Source organism: Amyelois transitella, chromosome 31, assembly GCF_032362555.1.
Source record: "Amyelois transitella isolate CPQ chromosome 31, ilAmyTran1.1, whole genome shotgun sequence".
NCBI lineage: Eukaryota > Metazoa > Arthropoda > Insecta > Lepidoptera > Pyralidae > Amyelois > Amyelois transitella.
In genome coordinates, this window is record NC_083534.1 from 4,450,756 (window position 1) to 4,476,886 (window position 26,131).

The 26,131-nt window shown below is 39.2% G+C and overlaps 2 protein-coding genes across 2 annotated transcripts in view; both read left to right on the forward strand.

The window, feature by feature from the left end:
* Positions 1-111: 111 nt before the first annotated feature.
* LOC106135359 (suppressor of fused homolog) lies at positions 112-21,021 on the forward strand. Its single transcript, XM_060953123.1, has 12 exons — positions 112-363; positions 1,030-1,132; positions 2,019-2,111; positions 2,672-2,877; positions 4,545-4,690; positions 5,301-5,386; positions 6,621-6,765; positions 12,307-12,409; positions 13,690-13,763; positions 17,351-17,445; positions 17,997-18,129; positions 20,036-21,021. The coding sequence occupies exons 1-12, from the start codon at positions 309-311 to the stop codon at positions 20,228-20,230; spliced, it is 1,434 nt and encodes a 477-aa protein (XP_060809106.1). The 5' UTR covers positions 112-308; the 3' UTR covers positions 20,231-21,021.
* Positions 21,022-22,586: 1,565 nt separating this feature from the next.
* Positions 22,587-26,131, forward strand: part of LOC106135362 (transcription elongation regulator 1) — a 50,536-nt gene continuing 46,991 nt past the window's right edge. Inside the window, exons 1-2 of the mRNA XM_060953318.1 lie at positions 22,587-22,949; positions 25,077-25,404. Coding sequence (XP_060809301.1) covers positions 22,777-22,949; positions 25,077-25,404 — 501 coding nt within the window. The 5' untranslated portion in view covers positions 22,587-22,776. The remainder of the gene's footprint in view (positions 22,950-25,076; positions 25,405-26,131) is intronic.

Sequence of the window (26,131 nt, forward strand, 5' to 3'; positions counted from 1 at the left end):
GAAGAAAAAATCTAGAGAGAAATCAAGTCAATTTTATATTTAATTTATTAATGTATACTAGGTATATATTTCTGTTCTCGCCTCGGCATCGCTTCCCTTACAGAATCCGACCATTTATTTTCTCCGTCAAAAATCAGACATTCCGTCAAAGCTCTCAGTGAAACGCTCAAATAACTCGATTGTATGGTTTGTGAAGGAGATTATTTCCATTTTCTATAGACTACCATAATTTTTTTTACATGATAATATAAAACCAGCAATTCATAAACTTCTTTCCCGTGGAGTGGTGACAGATATTCGATTTAACAATGCAGACCGACGCAGGCGCATCCTCTGATGCTAGAGAACAAATCGCTCAAGTTGGTAAGTCTGAATAAGGAAAAACTGTTGACTTATTCATATTAACACTCGCACGATTGAAATTAGTGAAGAATTTTAGCGCAAGGCTTTTATATTTTTCACTGAAATAGAAAGTTCCCTCTTGGTAAATTTAAAAATATATATTAGAACTTAAAGATTCTTATGCAAAAGAGGTCATTAGTTTAATGGATGTCGTAAAAGGCGACTAAGGGATACCTAGGCTTATAAACTTGGGATTCCTCTTATAGGCGATGGGCAAGCAACCTGTCACTATTTGAATCTCAATTCCATCACGCAGCCATACCGCTGAACATGGCCTTTCAGTCTTTTCAAGACTGTTGGCTCTGTCTACTTTTTAACTGGCCAGTTAAGACACATTCTGAATAAAACAGGAAGGAGGTAGTTTAACTAATATTATTAACCAGTTCGAAAATCTATTTTGTTCTCTGTTACAAACAATAAACCTGTTTATAATGTTTTCTAAGGAATAGGCTTACAAACTTGGGATTCTTTTTTAGGCAATGGGCTAGCAACCTGTCACTAGTTGAATCTCAATTCTATTGTTAAGACAAATAGCTGAACGTGGCCATTCAGTCTTTTCAAGACTGTTGGCTCTGTCTACCCCGTAAGGGATAAAGACGTGACCATATGTATGTATAATGTTTTCAGAGCGCATTGTTCCGGCCGGTGTGAAGGCTCTGTGTGACGCATGCACTGAGTTGTACCCTGACCAGCCTAACCCCTTACAGGTCACAACTAGGCTCAAATATTGGTTTGTATAATTTAACTATTCAAATTCATACATAAAATCACGCCTCTTTCCCGGAGGGGTAGGCAGAAACTAAATCTTTCCACTTGCCACGATCTCTGCACACTTCCTTCGCTTCATTTGCATTCATAACTCTCTTCGTGCAAGCTTGGCGGTTTCGCGTACTCTTGACCTGACCCTTTACCAACTATTCAAATAATTAAAAAAATATATATTAATTATCGTGGGACATTTTTGACATCACATAATAATTGTAATTTTTTCAGAGCTATCTCAGTGACCAACACACATAGATAATATATCACAAATTGAGATCCAACAGTTATAATTAAGTGCCGTGTGGTTCCTGGCACCAATACAAAAAAAAAATAGGACCACTCCATCTCTTTCCCATGGATGTCGTAAAAGGCGACCAAGGGATAGGCTTCTAAAATTGTGATCCTTTTTTTTAGGCAATGGACTAGAAACCTGTCACTATTTGGATCTCAGTTCCATCATTGAGCTGAGCAGCTGAACGTGGCCATTCAGTCTTTTTGGGACTGTTGGCTCTGTCTACCCCGTAAGGGATATAGACGTGGCTATATGTATGTATGTAGTTATAATTAAGTTAGTTGACTTTAATAATAGAAATTCAGAGAGTCACAGCTTGCTAGCAGATGACCTTAAAATTTTTTTTATCAGTTTGGCCGACTCACTTAAACTGCCCTAATTTCTGAGGGGTTGAGGAAATAGGTAAATGTGTGGTGGGATTTGCAAAAATTCTATAAGTATTATTTTGTATGTGGGGTTAAATTCGTCAAACCAATACCATGATATTTAAATTAAATATTGTAACTTCTAGCTTGAGTAATTATGACTGAAGTAAACATTTGTGACCACTGTCGACCAGGTTGGGAGGTAATGACCCCCTGGACTACATCAGCATGTACTGGAACCCGGGAAAGCCGGAGGAGAACATACCATCACATTGGCACTATGTCAGGTAAGTCATATAAAAAATATGTATGTATTTCTAATAATTAAATTTTTGAGTCTTTTGTAGTGAAAACCTTGGGTCTGTGGGGTCCATCAGCTCATCTGCTTTTTAATTTTCAATCTAACAGACTTATACTGAATTATCTATTTCCTTTATTGTTTGCCGGTTGACTGGAAGAGATCCCTTCATGGGATAAGTCCGCCATTGCAAGTGATTTGTTTCTTTTATAACTACTTATGAACTTACTATTTTCTTGTTACTGTGTAAATTTCTATGCAATAAAGATATTACAAACAAACAAACTATCAGAAAAGGCCATAATGTCAACTTCTTATAGTAATACGGGATAGGCTTACAAAATTGGGATTCTTTTTTAGGCGATGGGCTAGCAACCTGTCACTATTTGAATCTCAATTCTATCATAAAGCCAAACAGCTGAACGTGGCCATTCAGTCTTTACAAGACTGTTGGCTCTGTCTACCTCGCAAGGGATATAGACGTGACAATATGTATGTCTAATAGTAATATTTCATTCTCCTCCCTCCTAAATGACTCATCATCACCAGTTTCGGCTTGTCGGACCTACACGGCGACGGGCGCGTGCACCCGCCGCCCGACCGCGTGGTGCTGGCGGCGGCGGAGGCCGGCGCGCGGCCCCCGTCCGGGCTGGGGCTGGAGCTCACGTTCAGGCTGGCCGCGCCCGCGCCGCAGCCGCCGCCGCTGTGGCCGGCCGCGCTGTTGCAGGCGACAGCCAGATACATGTTCACCACAGGTGATTCTTGGATTTGTCTTTTACACAGGGATAAATATTGTCTTTTACTGAAGCCACCTGGGATTTGGACTTGGAATAGAATAGAATAGAATAGATTTATTTTCAAAATTGGATACAAGGTATCACTTATTGACGTCACATAACTTAAATCTAATTATAACTACTACCGCTTCCAAAGCGCATGTGTAGAAGAAGCGGCGGAACAAACTTGTGACTTGAATCAATCCCGCGGAAACTCCTGGATGACACTTAGATTTGGCTTTTACACCGGGATAAATATTTGTATAATATTTTTTATTTATTGTAACAAATTGACACAATATTTTCATCATTTTATTAAGAATTAATTAATTGACTTATGATTTATCTTTTACACGGGGATAAATATTTGTGTAATATTTTTTATTTTATTTATTGTAACAAATTGACACAATATTTTCATCATTTTATTAAGAATTAATTAATTGACTTATGATTTATCTTTTACACAGGGATAAATATTTGTATAATATTTGTTTTTTATTTATTGTAACAAATTGACATAATATTTTCATCTTTTTATTAAGAATTAATTAATTGACTTATGATTTATCTTTTACACAGGGATAAATATTTATATAATATTTGTTTTTTATTTATTGTAACAAATTGACATAATATTTTCATCTTTTTATTAAGAATTAATTAATTGACTTATGTGTAATTTTATAATAATTTGCATGCTATATATATATTAATGGCTGACCAGGAGGAAATATTATTATGTTTTGTTTTACACCTTTTGTAAACCCTAGTCAAAAGCAAATAAATATTCTATATTCTATTTAAAAAGTAGCCTATATGTTATTTTGGGTCTTCTTCAGCTACCTACATACCAAATTTCATGGTAATCGGTTCAGTAGTTTTTGCGTGAAAGAGTAACAAACATCCATACATCCATACAAACTTTCGCCTTTATAATAGTAGTAGGATCTGTAAACTTTGAATTAGAAATGTGTAGTGTGTAGAAGTTAAATCAAAGTTATGTACATACATTAGTTTAAATACTAACCGATGCTCTTATGGTAAGGTACAGGTTGCTAGCCCATCGCCTGAAATAAGAATACCAAGTTGATAAGCCTATCCCTTACTCGCCTCTTACGACATACATGGAAAATGAGATGGAGTGGTCACATTCTTTTTTATACTGGTGCCGGGAACCACACGGCATGAATTGTTTCATTGCATGGTTATTCCATAACATTTCCTATTATTTTTAAGCATTGAAACTTGTAATTGCACATTGTCTGCAAATAACACATATTTAATTATTTAAGAGCGGTTTTTTCAAGACAATAAAGAATAATCTATACTAATATTATAAAGCTGAAGAGTTTGTTTGTTTGTTTTAACGCGCTTATCTCAGGAACTACTGGTTCGAATTGAAAAATTCTTTTTGCGTTGAATAGACCATTTATCGAGGAAGGCTTTAGACTATATAACATCACGCTGCAACTATAAGGAGCAAAGAAATAATGGAAAATGTGGAAAAAAAAACTAGTTTATTATATTATTATTTATTTGTCAGGTAGAGAAGTGTGCAGAGATCGTGGCAAGTGGAAAGAGGTAGTCTCTGCGTACCCCTCCGGGAAAGAGGCGTGATTTTATGTATGTATGTTATTTGTCAGGTAACAAATTCTACGCGGGCGACCACATATCGTGGCACTCGCCCCTCGACGGCAGCCCGAAGTCCCGGCTGCGGCACCTGCTGGTCGCGGAGGACCAGCAGCTGGGCACCGTGGACACGCCCCACGGCTACGTCAAAATGTTGCAGGTGTGTAAAGAAACATACATACACACATACATTTATAGTAATATTATAAAGCTGATGTTTTTGTTTGTTTGAACGTAACGCGTTCTAACGAACAAACACTCCAGCTAAAAAAAAAAATAACTGATCAATAAAAAATTTGTAACAAAGTCAACGTTTGTAAGGTAATCGGGGAATAAAAATTCTACCGAAACCTTTCATTTAGTAGAATTATAAAAACGACCGCAACAATTTATCTAACTTTAACAATATATTTATTAATCTATATTAATATTATAAAGCTGAAGAGTTTGTTTGTTTGAACGCGCTAATCTAAGGAACTACTGGTTCGAATTGAAAAATTGTTTTTGTGTTGAATAGACCATTTGTCGAGAACGGCTGTAGGCTATATAACATCACGCTGCAACTATTAGGAGCGAGAGAAGAAATAATGGAAAATGTGAAAAAAAAGGGGAAAATTATTCACACTTGAGGGCTTCAATGATGCCCAAAATAATTATTCCACGCGGACGCAGTCGCGGGCAGAGCTAGTTTATTAATTAATATTTTACTGGGAAAACTTGGAGGAGATTTAAGGGTAAACCATAAACAAAAAGAGTAATATTACTTTCAGCTTGTAGGCTGCACCAGTCGAGAGCTGAAGGCGGCTCAGACGGGGTCAGGGTTCGAAGTTCTCAAATATATAGCTGAGGATCAAAGGTAACATTCATTCTATACAAACAAACATATTTACATATACATACATACATAAAATCACGCCTTTCTCCCGGAGCGGTAGGCAGAGACTACTTTCCACTTGCCACGATCTCTGCATACATCCTTCGCTTCATCCACATACATAACTCTCATCATGTAAGCTCGGCGGTTTCGGGGACTCTTGACCTGACCCTTTGCCAGGACGTCCTTAATTTGACACTCTCCTTGTATGTATATCTGCTTAGTCAACCTGCTTTCATTCATCCTCTCCACATGACCGAACCATCTTAACATATCCTTTTCTATTCCTGTCATTACATCTTCTTTCACATCACAACATACCCTTGTCACGCTGTTCCTTATCCGGTCACTCAATTTCACACCCAACATACTCTTAACTCTCTCATTTCCACTGCATTTATTCTGCTTTCGTGCTTCTTTTGCCATACCCAACTTTCACTCCCATATACTTTACATATATGGTTTATTCGACCGCCGACTCCCTCGGCCCTCTATCTATACTAATATTATAAAGCTGAAGAGTTTGTTTGTTTGAACGCGCTAATCTCAGGAACTACTAGTTCGAATTGAAACATTCTTTGCGTTGAATAGACCATTTATCGAGGAAGGCTTATGGCTATGTAACATCACGCTGCAACTATTAGGAGCAAAGAAAAAATTAAATATGTGAAAAAAACTGGGAAAATTATTCATCCACGCGGACTAAGTCGCGGGCACAGCACAGAAAGTGCCGTGTGGTTCCCTGTACCAATAGAAAAACATTACCAAGCTTATAAACATGGGATTCTTTTTTAAGGCGATGGGTTAGCAACCTGTCACTATTTGAATCTCAATTATATCATTAAGCCGAACAGCTGAACGTGGCCTATCAGTCTTTACAAGACTGTTGGCCCTGTCTACTGATATATGTAGACGTGATGATATGTATGTATGGTGCCGTGTGGTTCCCGGCACCAATACAAAAAAGAATAGGACCCATCCATCTCTTTCCCATGGATGTCGTAAACGGCGACTAAGGGATAGGCTTACAAACTCGGGATTCTTTTTTAGGCGATAGTCGCCTTTTACGACATCCATGGGAAAGAGATGGAGTGGTCCTATTCTTTTTTTGTATTGGTGCCGGGAACCACACGGCACCAAGACTGTCCTCTGTCTACTGATATAGACGTGATGATATGTATGTATGTATGTATGTATGTACGCGCCAACTCGTCAGATGCGGCGGGCCGTGGCACGTGACGGCCGCTGCGCGCGCGCGTTCGGCGCGCGGCGTGCGGCGCGCGCGCGGCGCGGGGGCGGCGCCCGCCGCGCTGGCCGGCGTGTCCGCCACCGCGCGCTGGGCCGCCTCGCACGGCGGGGAGGTCAGTGCCCGTTCCCACTTATAATACATTACCTAGACGTAACGTGTCTTGATCAAATTTGCCTGTTCCCACTTATAATACTGGAAAGATGATGAGCTTTCTTGGGTAATTATTGGGAATATTGAGTCAAACAAATTGTGAAAAGGTGCGAAAACTGTATTCTAAATTCAAAATTTTTATTCATTATTATAGGATACTAAATATCGCTTAATAATTGTCAAAACGTATGGTTTAACAACATTGGTTGACGTCAAATAAATTACTTAAAACTAAGTTTGCTGCCGCTTCCAAGGCGTCAGTGCAGAAGAAGCGGTAACAAACTGCACTGCAGCATTTTCTTCAACAATCAAGTACTTTACCTAGACGAACGTATCTTTGTAGAAATAAAACCATTAAAGACAAACGAAAATTAAAACAATTTATTGAAAAGTTAAGCTATATAGTCGGCGGGAAGCAGCGTAAAGAAAAAAAATGACAGGTGACGTCACAACCGGGCCACAGATAAAATAGACTGGTACAGGCATGGGCGTTGTTTACATTATTCCAACAATCTTAATCAAATTTGCCTGTTCCCACTTATAATACTGGAAAGATGATGAGCTTTCTTGGGTAATTATTGGGAATATTGAGTCAAACAAATTGTGAAAAGGTGCGAAAACTGTATTCTAAATTCAAAATTTTTATTCATTATTATAGGATACTAAATATCGCTTAATAATTGTCAAAACGTATGGTTTAACAACATTGGTTGACGTCAAATAAATTACTTAAAACTAAGTTTGCTGCCGCTTCCAAGGCGTCAGTGCAGAAGAAGCGGTAACAAACTGCACTGCAGCATTTTCTTCAACAATCAAGTACTTTACCTAGACGAACGTATCTTTGTAGAAATAAAACCATTAAAGACAAACGAAAATTAAAACAATTTATTGAAAAGTTAAGCTATATAGTCGGCGGGAAGCAGCGTAAAGAAAAAAAATGACAGGTGACGTCACAACCGGGCCACAGATAAAATAGACTGGTACAGGCATGGGCGTTGTTTACATTATTCCAACAATCTTAATCAAATTTGCCTGTTCCCACTTATAATACTGGAAAGATGATGAGCTTTCTTGGGTAATTATTGGGAATATTGAGTCAAACAAATTGTGAAAAGGTGCGAAAACTGTATTCTAAATTCAAAATTTTTATTCATTATTATAGGATACTAAATATCGCTTAATAATTGTCAAAACGTATGGTTTAACAACATTGGTTGACGTCAAATAAATTACTTAAAACTAAGTTTGCTGCCGCTTCCAAGGCGTCAGTGCAGAAGAAGCGGTAACAAACTGCACTGCAGCATTTTCTTCAACAATCAAGTACTTTACCTAGACGAACGTATCTTTGTAGAAATAAAACCATTAAAGACAAACGAAAATTAAAACAATTTATTGAAAAGTTAAGCTATATAGTCGGCGGGAAGCAGCGTAAAGAAAAAAAATGACAGGTGACGTCACAACCGGGCCACAGATAAAATAGACTGGTACAGGCATGGGCGTTGTTTACATTATTCCAACAATCTTAATCAAATTTGCCTGTTCCCACTTATAATACTGGAAAGATGATGAGCTTTCTTGGGTAATTATTGGGAATATTGAGTCAAACAAATTGTGAAAAGGTGCGAAAACTGTATTCTAAATTCAAAATTTTTATTCATTATTATAGGATACTAAATATCGCTTAATAATTGTCAAAACGTATGGTTTAACAACATTGGTTGACGTCAAATAAATTACTTAAAACTAAGTTTGCTGCCGCTTCCAAGGCGTCAGTGCAGAAGAAGCGGTAACAAACTGCACTGCAGCATTTTCTTCAACAATCAAGTACTTTACCTAGACGAACGTATCTTTGTAGAAATAAAACCATTAAAGACAAACGAAAATTAAAACAATTTATTGAAAAGTTAAGCTATATAGTCGGCGGGAAGCAGCGTAAAGAAAAAAAATGACAGGTGACGTCACAACCGGGCCACAGATAAAATAGACTGGTACAGGCATGGGCGTTGTTTACATTATTCCAACAATCTTAATCAAATTTGCCTGTTCCCACTTATAATACTGGAAAGATGATGAGCTTTCTTGGGTAATTATTGGGAATATTGAGTCAAACAAATTGTGAAAAGGTGCGAAAACTGTATTCTAAATTCAAAATTTTTATTCATTATTATAGGATACTAAATATCGCTTAATAATTGTCAAAACGTATGGTTTAACAACATTGGTTGACGTCAAATAAATTACTTAAAACTAAGTTTGCTGCCGCTTCCAAGGCGTCAGTGCAGAAGAAGCGGTAACAAACTGCACTGCAGCATTTTCTTCAACAATCAAGTACTTTACCTAGACGAACGTATCTTTGTAGAAATAAAACCATTAAAGACAAACGAAAATTAAAACAATTTATTGAAAAGTTAAGCTATATAGTCGGCGGGAAGCAGCGTAAAGAAAAAAAATGACAGGTGACGTCACAACCGGGCCACAGATAAAATAGGCTGGTACAGGCATGGGCGTTGTTTACATTATTCCAACAATCTTAATCAAATTTGCCTGTTCCCACTTATAATACTAGAAAGATGATGAGCTTTCTTGGGTAATTATTGGGAATATTGAGTCAAACAAATTGTGAAAAGGTGCTAAAACTGTATTGTGACTGTTTCAATCTTAACGAAAAACCATGTTTGACGTTTTGTATTATAAAAAAGTACTTAAATTTAATAGACAACAAATACTTTCCCACATACTTAACATAGACGAACGTATCTTGATCAAATTAAGGACGTCCCGGCAAAGGGTCAGGTCGAGAGTACCCGAAACCGCCGAGCTTGTATGAAGAGATTTTTGAATGTGGACGAAGCGAAGGAAGTGTTTAGGGATCGTGGCAAGTGGAAAGAGGTAGTCTCTGCCTAACCCCTCCGGGGAAAAAGGTTTGATTTTATGTATGTATGTAAATACTTTAAGAGATGTACTACTACCGTTGTATTATTGGCGTAAATATATCTTATATCTTATCTATACTAATATTATAAAGCTGAAGAGTTTGTTTTGTTTGTTTGTTTGTTTGTTTAAACGCGCTAATCTCAGAAACTACTGAACCGATTTGAATAATTCTTTCACTGTTATCTATACTAATATTATAAAGCTGAAGAGTTTGTTTTGTTTGTTTGTTTGTTTGTTTAAACGCGCTAATCTCAGAAACTACTGAACCGATTTGAATAATTCTTTCACTGTTAGATAGTCTATTTATCGAGGAAGGCTATAGGCTACATTTTATCCCGGATTTCCTACGGGAAACGTCAACAATGCAGGTGAAAGTTGAATGAGTCGGCCATCTGCGAGCTTTCCAAGCGAACGCTGCGCAAACCAACAAAGATATAGTAAAACAATGTACTAAAGATGTGAAGAACTCATTTTTTGCCACAAAAAAGTCCGCGAGAGCATATATCTATCTCTTAAGGTTTACTTACAATAACCACTTTTATGTTCATTTTTTAAGATTTTTTCTTCATTATAAACATAATTTATTTTGAAACCAATTTTCTTTAATTCAGTATTAATCCTTATCCAAATAAATATGTTTATTACTTTCGGCTTTTCATGTAGATTAAAATTGCCATTTACAGTATATAAATCAGACGAATAGGTTTTGAGATATAGTCGTTATAAGCAATTTGCAGCGAAACATTTAATACGGCGAACCAGCGTTCTTTCTAATACGCGTGACCGCCAAATTGATGCCGAGGAGGATGTTTGCAAAAATAAATATGATGCCCAAATAACTATTCCACGCGGACGAAGTCGCGGGCACAGCTAGTACCTATATAAAATTCTCGTGTCACAATGTTCTTTCCCGTGCTCCTCCGAAACGGCTTGGCCGATTCTCATGAAATTTTGTGAGCATATTGAGTAGGTCTAAAAATCGGCCAACATTTATTTTTCATACCCCTTAGTGATAAGGGTTGTCCACCCTTTTCATCCTTTCGATTCTTTTCATTCATTTCGAATCATCAATCATCGATGAATGGTCATTCATTGACCACAGATCATTGTAACATAATTCGAAATGTCCGACATGAAATAAAGTTACTACGTTACGTGCGCGTTTGACACGTGAAGTACTTTGGTATTTATAAAAAGTAAAAGAGGAATTTCATGTTTATTAACCTATCCCTTAGTCGCCTTTTACGACATCCACGGGAAAGATATAGAGGTTTTGTTCTAAAGTCTCAGAAACCACGCGATAATAATTTAATTGAAATAATGTAACTAGCTAAGTGATCAGATATAACAATTAATAAGTGATATTAAGTGTTCCATAATAAAAAATGACATTTTTGAATTTGATTTAAAATTATGATTCCCGAAAATCCTGCAGGAATCACGACTCACTTGCGCTGTCCGAGATTAAATAAATATAAGTAGTTTAAGTTTTAATTTGAATTCACTAATTGAAATAAACGCGACTTCGTCCGCGTGGAATAGTTATTTTGGCATCATTGAAGCCAAGCTCAGGGATGAATATTTTTCCCGGTTTTTTTCACATTCTACATTATTTCTTCGCTCCTTATAGTTGCAGCGTGATGTTATATTGTCTATAGTTTCCTCGATAAATGGTATATTCAACGCGAAAAGAATTTTTCATTTCGAACTAGTTGTTCCTGAGATAAGCGCGTTCAAACAAACTCTTGAGCTTTATAATATTAGTATAGATTAATAACTATATTATTAAAGTTAGATAAATTGTCGTGGACGTTTTTATAATTCTACTAAAAGAAAAGTTTCGATGGTATTTTTTATTCCCGGATTACCTTACAAACTTTGGCTTTGTTACAAATTGTTTTATTGATCAGTAATAGATATTTATTTAAACTTCATTGCACCAAATACAAATGAATAGCACAATTGGTGGACTTAATGCTAGAAGCATTAACTACCAGTCAACCATTGGGTCTGACAGGGAACTTTATGTGGGGTCGGGGTACACAAAATACGGGGTACACAAATTTTTCCCAGGGGGGTAGGCAGAGACTGCATCTTCCCACTTGCCACGATCTCTGCATACTTCGTTCGCTTCATCCACATTCATAACTCTTTTCATAAAAGCTCGGCGGTTTCGGGTTGATCAGTAATGTCGTAAATAAATATATACCTACCACGTTAATTGCGCGTTTAATACCTGTATTATTTATAAATATGTATAATAACGCAACGCGAAAGTTTAGTGTCATTTAGATTTAACAAGCCGTTACAAAAAAGAAAAGGACCACTACATTTCTTACCCATGGATGACGTAAAAGGCGACTAAGGGATAGCCGTATAAGCTTGGGATTCTTTTTTAGGCGATGAGCTAGCAACCTGTCACAATTTGAATCTCAATTCTATCATTAAACTAAACAGCTGAACATGGCATATCAGTCGTTTCAAGACGATTGATCTACCCCGCAAGGGATACAGACGTGATTATACATATGTACCTATGAATGTATGTAGAGTTAACGATATATTTCAGGCGAGCACAGAGCAAACATCTTCAGAACTAACTCCTACAGTGGAGAAGCTGATTAAACAGACGTTTCTCAAAGGGCTTGACAACATGGACCGCGGGCAGGAAGGCATGTTCATCTTTTATTTTATATACACACACGCACGCATGCACGGACGCACGCACGCACGCACGCACGCACGCTCGCTTGCACTCACGCACGCTCGCTTGCACGCACGCTCGCTTGCACGCACGCTCGCTTGCACGCACGCTCGCTTGCACGCACGCTCGCTTGCACTCACGCACGCTCGCTTGCACGCACGCTCGCTTGCACGCACGCTCGCTTGCACGCACGCTCGCTTGCACGCACGCTCGCTTGCACGCACGCTCGCTTGCACGCACGCTCGCTTGCACGCACGCTCGCTTGCACGCACGCTCGCTTGCACTCACGCACGCTCGCTTGCACGCACGCTCGCTTGCACGCACGCTCGCTCGCTTGCACGCACACTCGCTTGCACGCACGCTCGCTTGCACTCACGCACGCTCGCTTGCACGCACGCTCGCTTGCACTCACGCACGCTCGCTTGCACTCACGCACGCTCGCTTGCACGCACGCTCGCTTGCACTCACGCACGCTCGCTTGCACTCACGCACGCTCGCTTGCACGCACACTCGCTTGCACGCACGCTCGCTTGCACTCACGCACGCTCGCTTGCACGCACGCTCGCTTGCACTCACGCACGCTCGCTTGCACGCACACTCGCTTGCACGCACGCTCGCTTGCACTCACGCACGCTCGCTTGCACTCACGCACGCTCGCTTGCACGCACGCTCGCTTGCACTCACGCACGCTCGCTTGCACGCACACTCGCTTGCACGCACACTCGCTTGCACGCACGCTCGCTTGCACTCACGCACGCTCGCTTGCACGCACGCACGCACGCTCGCTCGCTCGCACGCACGCTCTCACGTACGCACACACACGCAAGCACGCACGCACACACGCTCTCAGGCACGCACACACGCACGCACGCTCGCTCTCACGCACGCTCTCATGCACGCACGCACACTCGCACGCTCACTCCCACGCGCGCTCGCTCGCACGCCCACACGCACGCACACGGATAGCTTCGAGTTTAAAAGTTTTAATCACCTACTAATTAATTATTTTCTATTGTGCTTTTAAGAGCGTTTAATCAAAAGCTTCTTTAAAAAACAATCTTTTAATTTTTTTAAATTATTGTACTACATTATAAGTCACATGCCCACGGATAGCTTCGAATTTTAAACAGTTATTATTATTATATATTGTGCTTTTAATCAATAATTATTTAATGATGTGCTTTTAAGAGCGTTTACATAATCAAAAGCTTTCTTTAAAAAACTTTTAATTATTGTATTACATTATAGGTCACATGTCCACGGATAGCTTTGAGCTGTCCAGCATCGAGCGCGCTTTGCCCCAGTTACCGGATCTCATGGAGGTGTGTATTCTGATGCTGGTGTACGTCGGCGGCTTCTGTCGCGTAAAACCGAAAATCCAGTTAGTTTCCCTCGCGAGAATTTCGTGGAATCATCTCTTAGTGCAAAAGACCCTTAATTAAATAAAGATTAAAAAAAATAACCTAGTCTATGGGTATAGACTAGATCTAGCGGTTTGGGCTATGTGTTAAAATGTTAGTTAGTCTTTTTATTTTGTATATATTTAGATTAGTCAAGTTATAGAGTCGATTGGAAAATCGTTGCCGCGTAAGGACAATGATTCATGGTGTCCCAATGGGAACCACTAAAATTTTTTTAATTTTGAAGACTGAGATTCATCAGGATATCACAGCCCATAAAATCAATAAATTTACAAGTTCTTTAGAAAATAAAATTTGCGCAGTAACTTACACGGGCAGCGATCCTAATGGTCATTATAATAAGTTATTTACTACCATTTCAGACGCGTACTCTAAAACATTTATACAAAAGAAACGGAAATGCAATAATAACTTTAAATTCAATGAATGGGCTACTGTTGGCATCTACAAAAGTAGAAAGACTTTGTACGATTTATATGCCCAAAAACAGTATCGATTTGAAAGCGGCTTCGTAGACCATGTTAGGAATTATTCAAAAATTTTCAAAAAAGTATGTCTACATGCAAAATCTTTGTTCATTAAAAACAAAATAAGTAATGCTCCTAACAAAACAAAGGAAACCTGGAGTGTTATAAACAAGGAAACTGGTAGAAGTAATTTTAAAGAAAATATTAATGAAATTAAATTTAATGATAGGAAAATTACCTCTACAACAGAAATAGTAAATTTATTTGAACATTTTTTTACAAATATACCGTTGGAATTAACTTCAAATATTGACTCATGCCCTAATGAAGCTGAAATACTACTTAAAAATAATGTCAGCATTTGCAGTTCCAAATTCAAATTCTTAAATATTGACCCTACTGACATTATTAATACCTTTAAAGAACTTAATCTGAAAAAGTCTGAGGATTATTGGGGTATGTCAGCTGTTGTGATATGTCATATTATAAATATTATAGCTGGGGACTTAGCATATATATTCAGTAATTGTGTTGACCAAGGGATATTTCCAAATTTAATGAAGTATAGTAAACTAATTCCATTATTCAAGAAAGGTGAAAAATCAGATCCTGGTAATTATAGACCAATCTCAATTTTACCAATTTTGAGCAAGGTGTTCGAGAGAATCATGCTTAATCAAATGCAGCGTTACTTTAAGTCTAATAAATTATTTCATAGTCAGCAATACGGCTTTACTGAGGGGAAATGTACAACAGATGCAGGTGTGGCTCTTGTCACTCATATTCTCAATGCATGGGAAGACTCACAGGATGCCATCGGAGTGTTTTGCGATCTGACCAAAGCATTTGATTGCGTAGATCATAGAACTCTTCTGCTCAAGCTCGCTCATTACGGGTTCGATACTGCTGCCGTTGAACTAATTAAATCATATCTTAGTGATAGATTACAGACGGTAGATTTAAATAATACAAAATCGAAAGGAGCGACGGTAAAAATTGGGGTACCGCAAGGTTCCATTTTGGGACCTTTTCTCTTTCTGATATATATCAACGACCTGCCTTGCATGATTGAGAAACAGACTGGCATCGTGTTGTTTGCAGATGATACGTCACTAATTTTTAAAATGAACCGCCGTAGCGAAATCTGTGATGATGTGAATAGCACTTTAGCCGCCATCTCTAACTGGTTTACAATCAACAACTTATTGTTAAATGCAAATAAGACCCAATGCATTAAGTTTACACTTCCCAATGTGCGGCAGGCAAATGTGGATATTAGTATAAGTAGTAAAAGATTAGATTTTGTTGATAGTACTACTTTCTTAGGAATAACATTAGATTCAAATTTGAAATGGCATGCTCACATTTTAAAACTTTCTAAAAGGCTTAGTTCTGCAGCATACGCTATTCGTCGTATTAGGCATTTGACGGATGTGGCAACTGCTAAGCTAGTATATTTTAGTTATTTTCATAGTTTAATGTCATATGGTCTACTGCTTTGGGGATCAGCAGCAGACATACAAACTATTTTCATTTTACAAAAAAGGGCAATTCGATATATCTACGGTCTTAAACAAAGAGATTCCCTTAGAGATTTTTTCAAAAACCTAAATATTTTAACTTTGCCCTCCCAATACATATTCGATAACATCATGCATGTTAGGAAAAACTTAGACTCTTTCAAAAAAGTAGGTGAATGTACAAGTAGATCACTGCGGAACAATTACAAGTTGTCGATCCCAGCACATCGGCTGGCTAAGGTAGGGAAATCATTTCTGATTAATTGTATAAGATTTTATAATAAATTACCAAAAAGTGTTCTTGAAATGAATGATAGAAAATTCAAACAGTATATTAAAGTTGAGCTTTGTAGGAAAGCCTATTACAGCACGGATGATTATATTAATGATAAACATGTGTGGCCCGAGCTGGACATAATAGCCTCTTAATTCTTGTGTATTTTGACATGATCTTGACATAATTTGTACAGTATGTACATATTTTATTTTATATTTATTTTATTTGACGAAATATTCGTATTGACATAATCAGTTCTACATTCATACATGTTTTTTAATGTAGACAATGTGCATTCGTCCACGATTTTGATTTAAGAGATCTATATTTGTAAATTGACGTCCTATGAAAATGCTGCAGTGTAGTTTGTTCCGCCGCTTCTTCTACACATGCGCTTTGGAAGCGGTAGTAGTTATAATTAGATTTAAGTTATGTGACGTCAATAAGTGATATCTTGTATCCAATTTTGAAAATAAATCTATTCTATTCTATTCTATTCTATTCTATTCAGGGCGAAAGAAATTTAAATTCAAAATTTTCATTCATTATTAAGGGGAATTTTATTTCACACAACTTAAAAATTGTCATATCTTTTGGTTTCACAACAATGGTTGACGTCAAATGAATTACTTAAAACGACGTTTACTGCCGCTTCCCAATGTCAGTGCAGAAGAAGCGGTAACAGATTGCACTGCAGCATTTTCTTCAATAACGTCAACTACACAATAATCCAAATTTACAATAGAAATGTGGACGAGAGAAACACACCTCAAAGTCGAGATAACCCATGTCTAGGGTTATAAATAAAAAATACAGGATTATGATAATGTGTGTAACCGTAGGTCTCTCATCTCAGAAGAATCTCAGAGCGATTGGTATGAATGAAATACAGAAATCAACGTTAAAACAATTGGTTTATACCAAGTCGTATTGACAATAAAAATTTTGGTTCCACAATTAACTTATCAGATTAATACTGACTAAAATCGTATGTACCTACCTTCATTAAACAAAATTCAAATCCCTCTCGCTAATGTCAAGTTGACATATCGATCAGTGTTGCTAGTACAATACTTATTGGTCAGCTCGAATAATATATAATTTTGCAACTAATGAACTTTATTATTTAGTGTAAGTAAAAGTTTGTTACATGTGAGGGGATGTAATCTGGACTCATACCGGTAGGAAGACGAGGTAATAGTTCGAAATAATCTCGTGTTTCAGGACACATTGCGCCGAGAGCAACCGGTGGAGTTCCTGTGGGGAGTCCACCTTATGATGAACCCTGAGGCCGCCAGGCTGCTGCCGCTGGCCATCGAGTGAGTGGAAACTCGTTAAAATGATCGGAAATAGAAATATTGTAATTTTTTTAAACGCCTTCAAAAGTTAGTTCTCAGATTGACTTTGTTTGTGTAATGTTTGTTTAATCGCAATTATCTCGGGTTTTAACTGAACCGATTTTGGTGCGGTTTTCAGGAAAGTGTTTGTTACACTTAGGAAAGGTTTCAGAAATTTAACTGACTTCAGATAAGGAGGATATCGATTGGAGGCAGTGATCTTTTAATAAAAAATAATTTAATTATTCGGTTTATAAAACTGATGTAACACAAAAGAAACTACACATTAATACATACATATAGACGTATGCCGTATACGTAAGCCTATCCCTTAGTCGCCTGTTACGACATCCATTGGAAAGAGTTGGAGTGGTCCTATTATTTTTTCTATTTGTGCCGGGAACCACACGGCACATGTATGTAACAATCTCTCTCTCTCTCCGTGAAAGAGCTCGAGTGGTCCTATTATTTTTTCTATTTGTGCCGGGAACCACACGGCACATGGATGTAACTATCTCTCTCTCTCCGTGTAGCGGTCGCGTGCGCCACAGCCGCCACTTCACGTGGCGCTGCGGCGTGCAGGCCATCACCGTGCTGCACCGCGACGTGCAGGGCGCGCTGGCAGACAGCCGCCGGCCTTACGCGGCCGCCGGGCCCTGGCTGCAGGTCAGATATCACGACTCCACTGTCACTACGTACACATGGCCACGTCTATATCCCATGCGGGGTAGCAGGCCTCCTGCGGCCGCCGGGCCCTGGCTGCAGGTCAGATATCACGACTCCACTGTCACTACGTACACATGGCCACGTCTATATCCCATGCGGGGTAGCAGGCCTCCTGCGGCCGCCGGGCCCTGGCTGCAGGTCAGATATCACGACTCCACTGTCACTACGTACACATGGCCACGTCTATATCCCATGCGGGGTAGCAGGCCTCCTGCGGCCGCCGGGCCCTGGCTGCAGGTCAGATAGCACGACTCCACTGTCACTACATACACATGGTCACGTCTATATCCCATGCCGGGTAGCAGGCCTCACGCGGCCGCCGGGCCCTGGCTGCAGGTCAGATAGCACGACTCCACTGTCACTACATACACATGGCCACGTCTATATCCCATGCGGGGTAGCAGGCCCTACGCGGCCGCCGGGCCCTGGCTGCAGGTCAGATAGCACGACTCCACTGTCACTACGTACACATGGTCACGTCTATATCCCATGCGGGGTAGCAGGCCTCACGCGGCCGCCGGGCCCTGGCTGCAGGTCAGATAGCACGACTCCACTGTCACTACATACACATGGTCACGTCTATATCCCATGCCGGGTAGCAGGCCTCACGCGGCCGCCGGGCCCTGGCTGCAGGTCAGATAGCACGACTCCACTGTCACTACATACACATGGCCACGTCTATATCCCATGCGGGGTAGCAGGCCCTACGCGGCCGCCGGGCCCTGGCTGCAGGTCAGATAGCACGACTCCACTGTCACTACGTACACATGGTCACGTCTATATCCCATGCGGGGTAGCAGGCCTCACGCGGCCGCCGGGCCCTGGCTGCAGGTCAGATATCACGACTCCACTGTCACTACATACACATGGTCACGTCTATATCCCATGCGGGGTAGCAGGCCTCACGCGGCCGCCGGGCCCTGGCTGCAGGTCAGATATCACGACTCCACTGTCACTACATACACATGGTCACGTCTATATCCCATGCGGGGTAGCAGGCCTCACGCGGCCGCCGGGCCCTGGCTGCAGGTCAGATATCACGACTCCACTGACACTACATACACATGGTCACGTCTATATCCCATGCGGGGTAGACAGAGACAACAGTCTTGAAGACTAAATGGCCACGTTCAGCTATTTGGCTTAATGACAGAATTGAGATTCAAATAGTGAAAGGTTGCTAGCCCATCGCCTTAAAGAAGAATCCCAAGCTTATAAGTCCATCCCTTAGTCGCCTTTTACGACATCGATGGGAAAGAGATGGAGTGGTCCTATTCTTTTTTGTATCTACCGGGAACCACACGGCACTTATCACTACATATGTAGCATTCAACAAGCTCGCTTCTACTTGATCATGAATAGTACAATTGAGATGTATGGTGAGTGACAACTTCGTAAGTAATGCATGTTCCATACACCGCGTCCAACTAGAGATGTGTAACTCATGAGTGATTCATTTAAAAGATTTACGAAGAGTGATTAAAATATCTAATATACATATACATACATCTTTAATCACAAAATAAATCTTAGCAGCGGATGATTATTTTTTTGTTACCACTTCTTCTGCACTGATGCCTTGGAAGTAAACTTAGTTTTAAGTAATTTATTTGATGTCAACCAATGTTGTGAAACCAAAAATATGACAATAATTAAAAGTGAAATTGATATGTTCATAGGTTTAAGGATAAGCAATCAAGATTTAAAGTTGTATTACGGATTTATAAATCTTTTACCCTGGTCGATTAGATGGTAAGATTTAGTATCACTTCAAAGTATTACATCGCGCATCTCTACACCCAACTAAAATTGTGTAGGTACCTCACGAATGTAATTTCATTTTCAGATCCTAATACCAACGGAGCTGGCGGAAGACATGTCGAAACAAGTCGCCAACTTCTCCTACCTCGCCGACTCTGACTCGGAGATCGACAGCGAGGATGAGGGCGAGAGGCCCGCCCCGCCAGCCGTCCCGCTCACACTGCACTGGCCGAAGTACAGGCTGAAGATATCTGTGTTACACGACCGCGACATATTATAGCTTTAAATCAATTTAAAATAAAAATAACAAATATATTTCTATCACGAAGCCATTCGGCTGAACGTGGAGGCGTAAAGACGTATGACGTGTGTGAGAGTAAGACGTGGCTTCCATCAACCGTCCCGCTCACACTTAAATGGTTGAAGTAAAGGCTGAAGATATCTGTTTTAAACAAATAAGACATAATAAAGTTATTAGAATCTCTAAATAATGATTTTAATAAATAAATTCCTTGTATAAGGATAGTAAACTTGGGATCCTTCTTTTGGAAGACGGTCTAGCAACCTGTCACTAATATGATCTCAATTCCATCATTAAGCCATACAGGTGAACGGTTTCAGTCTTTTCCAAACTGTAGCGGGAGTGATGGTTCGGCTCGACTGCCACCAAAGGGAAGATCTTCCGCCAGGCTGGGTGTGATGCCTGGGGAACTGCGGCTCCAACGATGTTGAGTCGGAGGTTGTATTTATGCTCCAATCCATGAAATCTTTGTAATCGCGATTTAGATTCTTCGTTGCTATTGACTGAGCGCGTCAATTTCTTCGTGATGTTTGACATTGTTGTTTGATTTTCTGTTGTGACGTGTGGCGTAGAGATGTCGCCACAAGACTATTGTCTCTGCCTACCTCCTTCTGAAATATAGGCTGAAGATATCTGTGTTACATGATCATGGCTTAGAATAATTTTAATAAAGATATTCATTCATTTATATATTCACGGTGAACACGGCAGACCAATGTTGTTGTATATACCATGACAAATTCTGAAAGGGGGGCCATTTTGGTACCAAAATTGTTATAGGTAGGTATAATGTTTCTTTTATCGTATATCTAATGTACGTACCAAATAAACATTTTATCTTCCTTTCTTTATTCTTTGTGCCTCTCTTTTTTTTTCAATGTTTTATTATGTTATTTTGTTTCTTCATACTTACTATAAGTCTTATCTCACTATAGCACTCGTTTAGACTATGGGTTTAGCACACGTTCACCATATTCATATTCAAACTCATTTTTTTTTTATCTATCCTAATATTATAAAGCTGAAGAGTTTTGTTTGTTTGTTTGAACGCGCTAATCTCAGGAACAACTGGTTTGAATTGAAAAATTATTTTTGTGTTGAATAGACCATTTATCGAGGAAGGCTTTAGGCCATATAACATCACGCTGCAACTATTAGGAGCAAAGAAATAATAGAAAGTGTGAAAAAAACGGGGTAAATTATTCATCAATGATGCCCAAAATAACTATTCCTAAGCGACAGCTAGTTCTTTAATATGGGACATTTCAAACATCACTTAATCTTTTGATTTCACAACATTGGATGACGTCAAATAAATTACTTAAAAACTAAATTTACTGCCGCTTCCAAAGCTTCAGTGTAGAAGAAGCGGTAACAATAGAGATAAAAGTGGGAGTGAACGTAAGAAAACGTTCATCAATCCGCTGCGCATGAGTCAGTCAACCGCATATCAAGTAACCCTGCGTGGGACTCTGTGACGAGGTTATAGAGGCGAATTTGCATTGAGTTTGGGTATTTTGATATGCGGCAGACCGTACAATGACCAAACAACGAAACAAGATGGTCATGATGGATGCCCGTGAAAAAGGTGGCTACAATTTTATTTAAGTAGTAAATTTATTTCTTTGTTTGTTACTCTTCACGCGGTATCAACTGAACCAGTGTTTTGAAACTTTAAGTATATAAGTACTCTTAAGACTTACAAGGGCGTATTTAGCGCCACCGACAAAAGAATACAGGTTTTTTTTTCATCTAAGAAATAATTAACAGCTGGCAATACTACCTACCATTTGTCAAAATATGACATGGGTGGAGCGGAGCCATTGTAGCGGAGCTGAGGGAGATCTCCTGCAGTGTTGCCAGAATGATTAAGAACCTTAATCGTAGCTTTGTTCTGTAGGTCTAATTGCCCATTACGATTTTAAATAGTACGTTTGTCATAATTTTTACTGAAAGCGGCCGCCGCGACCTCGAATTTAATTCAATGTTTATTTTATACATACGCCAAGCCAGTTAACTTAAAAAGTCACGAATTCTATCTACCTAGTTAAGAATGTAATCATGATACACACACACATACAAATAATCACGTTTATATGGATTGAGCGGTAGTAGAGCAAACAGTCTTGAAAAGACTGAGAGACCACGTTTATGATAAAAATATGAAAAGTTAAAGATAAAAATTATAAGAGCCAAAAAGGTTCAACGCAAAAAGGTGAAACAGTGGTATCACAAAGTGTCATCCCACCGTGTTTCATTTTCACTTCTATGGTCGTGATGTGACTCAAATGTAACTTGATATTGTTGTAACTTTTCCATTTATTATACTGGCTACACTGCGTGTGTTTATGAAGCGGAGTGAAGCTCGGCATCGACCGCGCCGCTGCCGCCATTTTGCGTTCGGCAAAAATAATTGAGTCAATAAAATGTGGGTGTATTGAGTTGAAAAACACGCGAAGTGATTTTGTTTTATTTAACTATAGCTATGAAAACTTGAGTTTTTGTGAACATTATTAATATTTACAATGGAAGACGAATATATGGACACGCAGGAGTCGCAAGCTGCAAACGATAGTGGCAGTGGAAATGATATGCCAGACTCTTCCAAGGATTTCGATTCTGGAGGTTATGATGATAATTATGATGATGATGATGGCGGAAACAACTTTAGGGGAAACCGCGGTCGAGGGAATTTCAGGTAAGGCGATAAATGAAGTAATAAAGAAACAAATACCAATATTATTTATGCATGCTTCTTGGCGCCGTGCGATTTGTTTGCGTTACTTTTGTTTTTCGTGAATTTACTTATACAGACTGTTAAATATAAAGAAACCATTTAAAATAAAACCCATATTACCCATTACTTATTTAAGTCATACATATAGAATAGCAGCCGTGTGGTTCCCGGCATTTTAGAATAGGGCCCCTCCATCTCTTTCCCATCGCTAAAGGCGACTAACGGAACGGACTGCCATAAATTTGGATTCTAGTGGGTGATGAACTATATACCATATATATATAGCAACCTGTAACTTTTAATTTCAATTCCATCATGAGGCCATACCGCTGAACATGGCGTTTCAGTCTTTTCGAGAGTGTTGGCTCTGTCTACCCCGCAAGGGATATAGACTTGATTATATGTATGTACTACATATAACTTTTAAATAAGCATACAGTCTGCTTTGTAATTTCTTTAGTCTGTGAGTGTTGGTCTCATTGAATTGATTATTTAGTATTTAATAGATGAGAGAGAAAAATGTATGTTCAATTTATATATAACACTCAAATACTATTTTTAAAGTGTGGAATGAACCTAAATTTGTGGTTGCTTGAAAGAAATTGCATAATGTGATAAGACCACCATCTATACTTATATTATAAAGCTGAAGAGTTTGTTTGTTTGAATGCGAATTAATTAGAATTGAAAAAATATTTTTGCGTTGAATAGACCTTTTATCGAGGATGGCTTTAGGTTTTATAACATCACGCTGCAACTACAAGGAGCAAAGAAATAATGGAATATATGAAAAAAAAACAGGGTAATTTTAATTCTTGAGGGTTTCAATGATGCCCAAAATAACTATTCCACACGGACGAAGTTGCTGGCACAGCTAGTTTGTACCATAAGTTTAGGATAATTTTATGTGCAATATAGGGTAATCTATTTATATTATTTGAATTATTTAGAGAATTATATAAAGAAACATTTAATGTTTTGTAAACAGCACTGCTTTGCTGACTGTACTGTTTTGACAAACTGCATTGCACCTTGTTGATTTTGACATTATTCTGCAAATATTTCAAACTTTTAAAAGTCAACATATCACAAAAGATGAAAGAGGCAGTATTATTAGTAGGGGATGATTGAATGATTCTTTTAAGCGATGAGCTAGCAACCTGTCACTATTTGAACTTCAATTATATCATTAAGCCGTACAGCTGAACATAGCCTCCCAGTCTTTGAGAAACTGTTGGCTCTGTCTGTCATATGCTTACTCTTACGTTGCAACGATTAGAAGCGAAGGAATAATGAATAATGGGAAAAAAGAACGGGGAAAATTATTAATCCTTGAGGGCTTCAATGACGCCCAAAATAACTATTACATGTGGACGAAGTCGCAGGCACAGCTAGTAATTCATAATGTGGAAACATCAAAATGTTTTATTTAACACTGTCTATGTTTAGGATCGTATCCTACAAACCAATATTAATAAAAATACATTATTTTTGCATTGCATGTCACTTTGTCAGTATGGGTAATTTTTGTCATACTCTAAGTGCTATAGTATATTTGATAGACTCTACTCCTATGGGAAAGTGTGATGTATATTTTTATGTTATTTTGGATTTGGGAAATGTCTTTTTGATTGTTACTGTATTTGCTCGCAAAAACCGGATGTGATGCCCCAGGATAATGAGAGTCAGTGTAAATATTTCTCTAAAGATTGGAATTGTTCGCAAGATAAATTTCTAACTTTTTAGAAGTTTTGCCTCATTTCCATTTTGCATAGGCAATTATTAAGTAATTTACTCATACATAACACTTCAAAATTATAAAGAAATAGATACTACATGAATACTTAATGAAAAGAAGAAAATGCTGCAGTGCAGTCTGTTACAGCTTCTTCTGCCTTGCACAATTATTAAATGATATTGAAACATCTTATAATAATGAATAAAAGTTTTGAATTTGATTTGAAATTGAATAAAGATGATGTACTTAAATAATTACCTATAAGGTAATGTAGTTTTTTTATATATCCTGTCATTAGCCCTATGCCCTGTATGTGAACAGCTTTTAATGACACGTTTATTTCTTGACAGACGCGGGCGCGGCCCCCCGCCCGGCTGGATGAACGGCCCCCCGCCGCCGATGCGCTTCCGAGGCCGCGGGTACGGGCCCGGCGGGCCCCCCATGCGCGGCCGGGGCTTCTTCCGCGGCCGGGGCGGGCCCCGCTTCGGGCCGAACAACGGGCCGAACTTTGACAATAACTGGGGGCCGATGGGGCCCCCGCCCCCGGGCATGATGGGCGGGCCGCCGCCGTTCGGCCCCCCCGGTATGATGCCCCCCGGCGGACCCATGGGCCCCCCGCCCAATATGATGCAGCCGCCCCCTTTCGGCGGACCGCCTGGAATGCCACCGCCTAATATGGTGAGCGGTTTTGTATTTATATTTTACTAGAGGTCGCCCACCGCCTCATTTTCATTTGCATTTTCCGCCGGGAAAGAGGCGTGATTTTATGTATGTAGAGGCCGCCCGCGACTTCGTCCGCGTGGAAACTCTATCAATACCGCGGGAACTCCGGGATAGAAAGTAGCCTTTATGTTATTCTGGGTGTTCAGCTACCTACATAGCAAATTTCATCGTAATCGGCTCTGTGGCTGTGAGGTTCCCGGCATTAGTACCAAAAAGAATAGGACCAATCCATCTCTTTACCATGGATGTCGTAAAAGGCGACTAAGGGATAGACTTACAAACTTTCGATTATTTTTTTTAGACGATGGGCTAGCGACCTGTCACTATTTGAATCTCAATTCTATCATTAAGCCAAATAGCGATCAGTCTTTTCAAGACTGTTGGCTCTGTCAACTCCACAAGGGATATAAACTTGACCATATGTATGTAAGTTTCCCTTAATACAATAAGTTGTTTATAAATAATCGATGGATTGATTAGTTCTACATTCATTCATGTTTTTAATGTAGACAATATGCATTCGTCCACCATTTAGATTTAAGAGATCTAAATTTTTAAATTGACGTCCAATGAAAATCCTGCAGTGTGCAGTTTGTTCCGCCGCTTCTTCTACACATGCGCTTTGGAAGCGGTAGTAGTTTTATATAATTAGGTTTAAGTAATGTGACGTCAATAAGTGATA

What these genes read in the sequence shown, in the direction of transcription:
- LOC106135359 (XM_060953123.1), top strand. Translation starts at nt 309, where the DNA reads ATGCAGACCGACGCAGGCGCATCCTCTGATGCTAGAGAACAAATCGCT. An exon ending in CAGATACATGTTCACCACAG is followed by an intron (nt 2,878 to 4,544) that starts GTGATTCTTGGA and finishes GTTATTTGTCAG; the next exon opens with GTAACAAATTCTACGCGGGC. An exon ending in CATGGACCGCGGGCAGGAAG is followed by an intron (nt 12,410 to 13,689) that starts GCATGTTCATCT and finishes ATTACATTATAG; the next exon opens with GTCACATGTCCACGGATAGC.